At 35.5% G+C, this 10177-nt stretch overlaps 1 protein-coding gene across 1 annotated transcript; it reads right to left on the bottom strand.

Annotated features, from left to right (window-relative positions):
* Positions 1-1054: 1054 nt before the first annotated feature.
* LOC104592620 (transcription factor MYB98-like) lies at positions 1055-3223 on the bottom strand. The gene is made up of 3 exons (XM_010252063.2): positions 2587-3223; positions 2346-2472; positions 1055-2011 (listed from the first exon to the last, which is right to left on the bottom strand). Exons 1-3 carry the CDS (start codon positions 3138-3140, stop codon positions 1427-1429), a joined length of 1266 nt encoding a protein of 421 aa, XP_010250365.1. The 5' UTR covers positions 3141-3223; the 3' UTR covers positions 1055-1426.
* Positions 3224-10177: the final 6954 nt, after the last annotated feature.

Here is a 10177-nt window from a genome sequence, read left to right as displayed (position 1 = left end):
CTAGAGAATGAAAACCTATTCAGATACCTCACTTAGTTTAAGCTTTTGGGTTGGACGGTTCTGAGATGGGTGATGCATTGGAATTGATCCACTTGATCAATAACAATACAAAGTGCCAGTTAGACCAATCCACCTGAGTCATGCTTCAATTACAGAAGACTTAAAATAACTTTTGAAAACTTTGCAAATATTTACTCGGAAATACACTTGTTTGATGTGAATTTATGTTCATTTTAGACTTGGTTGGTTAATCTTCAACTTAATTAGGACTCATATATAAGGCAAGTTATATAACCCTAGAAAGTTTGTGGATCATGTGTCCCTAGGCCTAAGCTTTTGCTTTATGTTAAGTTGAACCATAGAAAATATCTTTATCATATATCTCTTTTATTAATAAACTTTTCATCATATCTCTTTTTCTATATTTTCTTGTTTTAATATTTCTTCCATCTACATAAATATTCGTCACCATTATCATGTTAAGCGATGTATGTCATGACATACCAAATAGTTTCTTATTATTTTTTCATTAATATTATATTTGCCAAGTCATATATTGTCATGGATCAAATCATTGTTTATAATTTTGCATATGATTAGTCAACTTTCTACTACACAATTATTTTCTGACATTTTTCTTTTATTTGATATTTACTGATTTTAATTTTTTATTGAACATATGAAGGCTTCTATCATTGTTGGGTTGATTTTGTTAATTGTGTTTGGTTGCAATGCAAACAAACTTGTACCGATGCAAAGCTATGGCAGTGCAAATGATTTTAATGTAAATTCTGACCTATTTTTGTTTCAAATTTTAACTTATTTTGTTTGATTGCAGTACAGATGAAGTAAAGAAAGACATGAAGCAGAATAAAATAAAACCCAAAACAAAGTTAAACCAGAATTTGCATTTTTTTTTTCATTTGCACTCCCATGCATTTGTACTAGTGCAAGTAAAATTGCACTGCAACCAAACGCAGCCACCTCATGCATTGGGTACATTATGAACATGGGAATTGCTTAAAACAACATCAATTGGAAATTTAAACTCAAATTCTCAAAAATGTATGAATTGGAATTCCACCATTGACACATTGGGTACATTCAAACGCCCAAAGCCAAAACTCCAACCTTCAACCATCTCATGCATTTGGTTCAAGTTTTTTTTTTTGGCAAAGAACATTTGTAATAAAAAGTTGAGAACACAAGTAAAAAAACCAATTGTTTTATTTTTATCTTCCTTTCTTTTCCCTTGTATTCCCTTTGCTCTTCATCTTTAAAATCACCAACCCATCCATTCCCTCTTGCTTCTGCTCTTAAGTGGAAACAGCAATTAAAATGTTCAAGAAAAATATCATCCAAACTAATATATACATAGCTTGTATTGCAGGGGTGAAGTTAAATGGGGCGACTTGTTAGAGCTTAATTAGCTGTTGCCTTGAGTGATCATCTCCACCAAATCCATTTCCCTCTTGATCACTTCACCATCCATCAACGGAGACATATCTAAAGGCATATCCATCTTCAAACTTTTCTCATCCACAATAGATGCATAGGGCATCTCCTCAAGTAAAGATTCAATGCTGCATCTCTCAGGAAATAATTTGGTGCCCGAAGAGAAATCCGTTGTATCACCAAAATCATAATCAGAGACTAAATGATCAGCTGAGCAAGAATCTGTACTCTCTACTTGAGTTGGTGATCTTAGCGTGGTATGAACAGGCAGCATGTTTGAGTTGGTGAGCATGATGTGTAGTTGATCCGTCTTGGTTGATACTGCAGTCAAGCTCATGATGTAATTCTGTAGGAGGGAACTTGCTGATGATTTGGAACACTTGGAGCTTCGGCATCTTCGCCTTGAGAATTGTCTTCTTTTGGTTGCATTCCAGTGATTTTTTATGGAGTTCTCGGTTCTTCCTGGTAACCTTTTTGCGATTTCTGCCCATTTGTTTCCTATTTCTGCATGGACTTGAATTAGAATTCTGTCTTCTTCCTCACTCCATGTATCTTTCTGCAAAATATATAGAATTTACCCATAAAATTATCCTCCACAAATAAATGTATGCTTTGTCATGAATTTATCATGAATAATGTATGAATGAATGAATTCGAAAGAAGAAGAAAAAGAAAACCAGTATAAATTCATGCATTTAGATATGATCAATGTGTATGCATGATAGGCAGGCCGAGTCATAACACTTCCACATACATGCAAAGATGCTCGTTAACATGGATATATATCGATGTATAAATGCATGTATGTATATATAGTTACTTACATGCTTATACAATATTGTTATCTGGAATGACTGAATTCAAATAGAAAACAAACGAAGAAGAAGAACCTTGATATTAGGCCTTAAATGGTTGTGCCATCTCTCTCGACATTGTTTTCCTATCCTCCCATTCAACTTCTGAGCAATTTGAGACCATTTTCTCATTCCATACTCTTTCACCAATTCGACTAATTGTCTGTATATGCACATTTTCATGATCAATTCATCTACAGTTCTACTATTGAAAAGAGCACCAAACACAGAAATCCAGATGACTTAAACAGGAAGTAAATTAATAAAATATTTGTACCTGTCTTCTTCAGTGGTCCATTGCCCTTTAACTAAGTTGTGTCTGGTACGAAGCTTGCTTGTCTTTCTCATCGACACACCCCTCTTGTTCAAGCCAACTTTCCTATAAAATTCATTGTTTGCAGTAATGCATGAAATTTCATCTGAAAACTCGAAGCCAGACGATTCAATTTCATGGAAATTCAGAGGAGGATGACTTGTATCTTGTTCCATCACATCGACTACAGGAGTCATCTGAGGAGAATACAGTAAACCAAGTGTCCCCATTCCACAATCGTTTATGAAAGGCTTAGACTCGGAAGCATCCAAAACTGTTGAATATCCATTTGCTAGTGTTTCCAGTTGATACAAATACGCACTTGGAAACCCAAATTTCATATTTGATGATGACCCATCAACATGAAATTGATCAAAACAGTGATTTTCTTCAAAATATCCATTTGATGAGGAATTTTCTAAAGAAAACCCGTCTCCGAAATGGGGTTTCGAGCAATTCTCTGATAAAAATATGGGCTCGAAAGCAATATCATCTCTGTAGTTTTTATCGAACTCCATGAGACACACCGAGAGAGAGAGAGAGAGAGAGAGAGGAGAGAACCGTGGAAGACGATTGAGTTGAATTTGGTGCTGTTGGATGTTTCCAGCTAGATCAGCTCCCTCAACGCACGATAAAGCAAATAAAGACTCCCTTCCTTATCTTCAGTTACTACTCTCTCCTCTCTTAAATTTCATCAGTTACTTGAGCTAAGATTGCCTAATTTTTATCCCTTCGTTTATGAATTATATACTCCGTTACTATTAAACCCCATTAATTATATATTCTCTCTCTCTCTCTCTCTCTCTCTCTCTCTTCCTACCAGAACGTTCAATGTCTTCATATATGCGTTAGCTGTATTTAAAGCTCTCTCCAGTTTCCGTTAAATTCCTATGGGACCTCTGTTTGAACTGTTGGATCTCTCTGGCTTTAAACCATCAGCTTCCGCTTCCCTTTTGATTTCCTTAATTATATTATAATAAATAGTAAACGATGAAGTTGTACCCGAGAGCCCAACTCTTTATCTGGAACGCAGGAATGTTTTCGGTGATGAGAACAAGAGACAATATCTGCCCTTTCTGTAGAACACAGGCGAGAAAGCAGGAAAAAGTAGATTCCTTCTCAGAAGACTGAAAGATACATGGGATAAGTCCAATATAGCTATTTAGACGACTGTAGGGTTTTGTGTTGGAATACTGGAAACCCAATCAGGAGGAGAGTTTGGAGACACAGCTATGGCATGATGAAGCATGCATGGTCATCTAGGAACAGCAGCAGTGGACTGCGTTTGATTATAAAAAGAGAAGGCAACTGTATTTTGCAGCTGCTGCTGCAACAACTCCTATGCTATTTAACTGACAGTTCTTCAGAAATTGCTGAACCATGAATTGCCCAAGAAGCATTGCTTCTTGCAAGTTGCAACGACTGAGGCTGCAAAGATTATCAAACTCACTGAACATTATCAGATTAATTTCTATATAAAAAGAAGCGTGCCTGTCTCCTCTGGGAGATCAACTCGAACTTCAACTTTATTACCCTTTGTCTCCACTCCAGTTTTCCTCTTCAATTTCGTGGGATTTCAGCAGTGTAGTTATATCAGAGTTTCTGGGGAAAGTGGGCAAAAATCATGTTTGCTTATGCCCCTCTGTGCAGAATCGCCGATTACCGCATAATTCGAATTTTGTGGAGTCCGGATCTGCTGCACTCGTCTTGCAATTGCACTTCGCATTCAAGTTTGTAACAGATGTTTCAGTACTACACTATGGTCTCAGTTCAAACAAGTGCATGCGCAGCATATCCCAACTCGGTACTGTGGTGTTTCGTTCCGTCTTCCATCCAGACAATGCCACATAGGCGATTCAATTTGAAAGAAGCCAGATTTTCTGTAGACCCAATGAATGAACGCCACCTGTTGTTTGCATAGGTGATGGTGCTCCCATGTATGCTTTACTACTTAACACACAACCCACTGTTTGTCTAACAGCAATTACTTCTATTACTTGTATTTTTAATTTATGTACACGTAGCCCATAATTCATGAATCCAAAAATTTCATGTTTTTTCTTTCCTTCCTATTTTCACTCTTCATCTCTTTCTTACCTCCTCTTCCTTCCCTAAACCCTAATCTACTGGTTTTCTGGTATATGGACTGAACCAAAACAGCCTAAATTCTTCATAGAAGGATCAGCATACTCCAAACTCTCATATTTACATATTTGTCATTGGGTAAGTCTTAGATTTAATTTCAACCATCTAAGTTAAATGGTTTGATTATTTGAATCCAATTTTCCCCTCTTTTGACTGACAAATAATTATTATGTGAGTTTTTTTTTTTGGGTAGAAAAGATAATCCATTAAGAACAAAAAATTATTATATGATTGTTTTAAAACTTCTGAAACTTCGGTAGAAATTGAAGTTAGAAGTAATCAATCGAATGCTCCAAGAAAGACTTTCTATTGAAAATTATTGTTAACAAAACTTGAATTCTTTGGACTGGATCCTTTCCACATTACTGTTCTTCAACTTTTCGCATTGAAAAGTACAGCAACAGCTGGTCACTTCACTGGGTATGATTAATACATAAACAGTTCTTTTATTCAAGTTCCATATGCGAACAATGCTTGCAGAAGAATAAACTTTTGCCTAAATTAAATACAGGCCAAGTAAAAAGAAAGTAGAGAAGCAAGGATATATTACAGTAGTTAAACTTTAGTTGAGGACATGAGGTCATGGCTTTGGGTAGGGTAGGTTAGAGTCTGGGGAAGAAAGACGATTACATGGTGGTCATTCATTGGGTCTACAGCAAAGTCAATAGCTATAGGTCTATAATAGATCCGGCTTCAATTTGAAATAGGATTAATACAATAGCTTGCCTTTGAGTTTCCCTACATGCATGCACACTGAAACAATAGCGCATTCACTTGCATTAGGTTTTCCATAGCGAGTTTACATCTGCGCCCCACAACGTCCCATAGCACATCTCCATTATGTATTGGAAACATCTCTCGATGATAATACCAGAAATAATAATATAATCATCGGGAGATGTTTTCAATACATGGCGGAGATATGCTGTGGGACATTGTGGGGTGTCCCCTTATGGGGCACAGATCTGAACTCCCCTGCCATCCCAACTCATGAAGTAAAGCCTGTTACAAAATAGAACGGAGAAGCTATGTTGGAATAGCTTTAACGGAAAGTGGATTTTTCCATTCATGTAAGCTTTTTTTTTCGAATTTCTGGATTTTTAGCTCATGCAATGCCAACGCTAGAAGCCGTTGTGTGAAAACCCTCCCAAATGGGCACTAAACATACCACAAGCAGTTTCACTTTTTCCCAAACAAACAATTTAGTTAAAAATACAATACAACTTATGAGACTGTAGAGACCAGTCATAGTGGTTATAATTTCAACAATTTAGTTGAAAATCCTAAGAGCTTTGAAATGTTAATTGATAGATTTTTCAGAAAAGTATGGACAGGCCTAATAAAGATTTCTGAATGACGCTGCAAATCTATAAACATTCGAAAGATTCAAAATCTACACTCTGTGCATTCATATCTATCCGTGAATTGGCATTAATTCCAAACTGGCATCTACTCCAACTGTAATTTGGGCTTATAAATTCTGATCCTAGGCTGAACAGTCATTCTCCCTATATTTTTCTACATCTTGAATTATAGATGTCATCTTCTCTTTTGGCTCCCTCTGGAAAGAATACTGCAAGTACAAATATGATCCGTGCAAACCTTGTATATGTTTCATACTTATTTCTTTTTTTTTTCGATAATATGATCAGTGCAAACCTTGTATATGATCCATATTTATATTTCTTTGTTTTTTTTTTTTTTTTTTTTGATACTACAGAGAAAAAACAACAAAAGGAATCGTGACGCTTGGAGAAATGCCCCCCAAACATCAAATTAACAAACAGTTCATATCCGAGATACACGAATGTCCATATTTATAATTCTATGCAAAGCCTTTGCTAGTTGTTGTTGTTGTTTTTTTTCTCTAGTATGTTTTCAAAGGTCATATAGCCGAACGTGAGAACTCAAATCATGAGACTTTGAGTAATACATTTTCCGTTGAGAGCCTTTAATTTATTGCTTATTCTCCGTTGAGAGCCTTCAAAACTTAAAATTCCGTTATTTTATTAGTATGGAACCAGCAACATATGGTTAGGATTAAGATTTAAGCTATTAAAGTAATACATTTTCTGCTACATTAGAAACAATTAACCTAAGGGTAGGCAACGTTTTGATTAAAATTCTGCTCCAAAAAAATCACTATTTGAAGAATGAGTCCTGAGCTTAAAGAATCAATTCTTAGAACGAGTTTTGAAATCAGAAAAATAATTAATTCCAACAATTTTCATAAATTTAAACTTAAAAGTGATTGAAATAAAAGGATGCCAAACAATAAGCCAAAAAACCACCCAAATCTCATTCTTGTTTAAAAGCCAATTTCATTATGACTAGGGATGGCAACGGGGTAGGTTCGGGGTGGGGATCATATTCCCCGTCCCCGACCCCGATTATGAAATTAACCCTCGTCCTCGTCTCTGATCTCCGTTGGGGATAAAATTTGTCCTCCACCCCCGATTTCCAACGGGGATGGGTTCCTCGCAGAGACCCAAATCCCTGAATTTTTTTTGATAACAGTATTTATTTGAAAAATAAATTTACTTAAATAAATAAATATTTTAAATTATAAATAATTTGTTAAATATATTATGACATATATATAATACAAATAATATAATAATATATATTTAATATAAATAATATAATATATATACATATTCGGGGTCGGATTGGGGCAGAGACCTCAATCCCCATCCCCGACCCCATCGGGTCAGGGAAGTCGGGTCTCATCGGGGATGGAGAAAATTGCCATCCCTAATTATGACCTACTAATTAATGAGTAAAGATCCAAAATGTGTTATGATCACTGAGACCTGCTCCCTTGAAATCTTTGGATGATTGATCAGAAAATATTAATGCTATGGAAACGCTCCAGTTTCATTATGAAAATGCAATTCTCTAATTATTCATATTAGGAAGCTATTCTTTCACTTGCCCTAGGAACTTTCTTGGAGAAATCAAATAAATAAATTTATACTATTATTAAAAGTGTGAATGAGAGTGTTAAACATTTGTTTTACCAAAGTATTCCAAATTTTTATTTAGTTGCTCTTTAATTGTAAGTACAAAAATATAATTTTAACAACCATTTTTCTCTTCATTCAAATCTCTCTCATATTAATACTTGTACTTAAGATACTTATTCCGGTTAACATTCATTGAATCATATTCTAAACTAAAATACCCCTACTTTTGAATTGGGTCCCTTTGGGCACAAAATATAGTTTGAACTATTATAATTCTCTTCATTTAATTCACTCTCATTAAGCATTATATTTAAGGTATTAAATCTTATTATTTCATTCAATCCTATATTAATTAACCATATTAAAAAAATAAATATGGCAAAGAATAATTATTTTTATTGACGGTAGAAATAAAATGCAAAATTAAAACTAATACGAAAAAAGAAAATTTCCTATTTGGTGGCAAGTCAAATGTGTATACCCTTTATATCATAATTAAATAATAATAAAAATTTTAAATAAAAAAGATGAAAACACACATAGATATAAAAAATACAAAAAAAAATTATAGAAAACATTTAGACACCTCTCTAATATTATATGTTAATCATATTAAATAAAAATAAGGGCGACAAATAAGAATAATTTTTATAGACATGAAAATATAAAAGATTTTTGAAAATATATTATTTATTATGATCATCATCACCATCATAAAAAATTGTGATGTGCAAAGCACATGCACAATTAAACAGTAATTTATTAACTAAACAAGACAAAAACGTTAGTTTCCCTCATTGTTAAAGGAATTTCCATGTATATAAAGCTCAGATATGTGATTCAAATTGCTGACGAGATGTTCCTCAATGATTAGTGAAATGGAATTAGCCCCAGGACTTTAAATTAAAATGGTTGAGATATGGGTTGGATCAGAGTAGAGCCTTTTTTTAAGCCAATTGTAATGGCACTGCTCACAAGTCGGGTTGTATCACAGACTCGAGAAAGGATGGACAAACAGACCAAGTAAAACAATTTACGACTGAGGTAGCATGCTTGGCAAACTTGTGTGAAACTGAGCAATGGGGAAACCTTTTTTCATGAATTCTCTGCAATCAGCGATGAGATGGAGGAATCACCGCGGAGGAGAATTACTCTACTCCAACAGAGCATTAATGCAGGTCAGATGAACCCCTTGAAAAACCACATCGCTATTCCCAAATTAAGTGTGAACTTGGTACCTTCCAAGAACACCATAGCTTCTAGAGTCAGAGGTAGGGGTGTTAATGGACCGGTTTTGGATTAGACCCCATCCAAATAAAAATCATTTTGGATGGATTGGATGAACAAACAAAACATATTGAATTGAAGCAGTCCAAAATATTCATTGAATTAAATTGGACTAGATCCATCTGTAATGGACTCACATTGTATTGGACCAAATCCAGTCCAATTGACAGGATCGGACCCAGGCACCTGGAGGGGCACGAGCACAGTCCAAGACCCTCAGATCAAATGATTTGGTCCAACCAATCTTTTAGGTGGGACAATCCTAATGAAGGGCCCAGATCAAATGATTCAAATCCTCAACACGCATAATAATAGTCAGTAATTGATGGGCCAGAGCGTTTTCATGGGTCATATAACCTTGGACACTAAATTTTCTCTTGTGCAAAGAGCAATTTCATTGCAACCAAGATGGGCTTGGGCCGATGTCACCATTCTTAACTCTTACAGTGCGAGGTGCCTAATTGGCACTAGAAGGAGTTTTGGATTCTGAACATACAATCAACCATGATGGCTTAAGTTGAAATTCAAATGTAATGATTCAGAATAGAATGAAATCTTGCTTCAAGAGACCAACCAGCCGATCCTCTTCTCCCAGGCCTTGATACCTGGGTCAAGCCTGCTCTTATGGGCTCGTAGACCTCTAAGGGTTGGATCGGCCAAACCTCCATTTTCAACCAAAAATTCCACTCATCTATGCAATCTGTCGACCACAAGTCTGGGCTTTTCATATTTTTCTATCATGTTGACTGTCTTCATTTCTATAATGGCTTCAAACCAACTAAAGGAGACACACACACCATTAGTGGAAGTCTGTCAGTCCAAAAAGACTCTAATTGGAGGTAGCACCTGCACTCCCTATCCACTCCTTTCATGGGTCAGATTTAGCTAGTCCTCTCCTTTCCTTCCATCTAGAAACCTTGTTTAATTCAGTCTTTTTCTCTCTGAAAATATCTTTGCTTTCACATCTTTTTCTCAACATATTCATCTAACTCAAGAGACCCCCCCACCCCCACTGTAAAGAATAGTAGACCACTTTTAGTTATTCAAAAAAGAAATCTAAAATCGGTGGTGGGGTTGCAAATTTGGGTTAGGCCAACTCGGCCGAACCCAATCTAACCTGACTAAAATAGGATAGGGTTGAAGTTAGGGTCGGAAAA

The sequence above is a fragment of the Nelumbo nucifera genome, chromosome 8 (assembly GCF_055504915.1).
Source record: "Nelumbo nucifera cultivar China Antique chromosome 8, China Antique-T2T, whole genome shotgun sequence".
Lineage (NCBI taxonomy): Eukaryota > Viridiplantae > Streptophyta > Magnoliopsida > Proteales > Nelumbonaceae > Nelumbo > Nelumbo nucifera.
Note: the sequence above shows the minus strand (reverse complement) of the source record. Positions and strands in the feature narration are given on the sequence as shown.

Excerpts from the sequence above, each read along its gene's own strand:
- LOC104592620 (XM_010252063.2), bottom strand. The coding sequence starts at position 3,140 with ATGGAGTTCGATAAAAACTACAGAGATGATATTGCTTTCGAGCCCATA. Across the intron at positions 2,473-2,586 it reads TGGACCACTGAAGAAGACAG|ACAATTAGTCGAATTGGTGA; the intron begins GTACAAATATTT and ends GTGCATATACAG. Across the intron at positions 2,012-2,345 it reads ATTTAAGGCCTAATATCAAG|AAAGATACATGGAGTGAGGA; the intron begins GTTCTTCTTCTT and ends TATATTTTGCAG.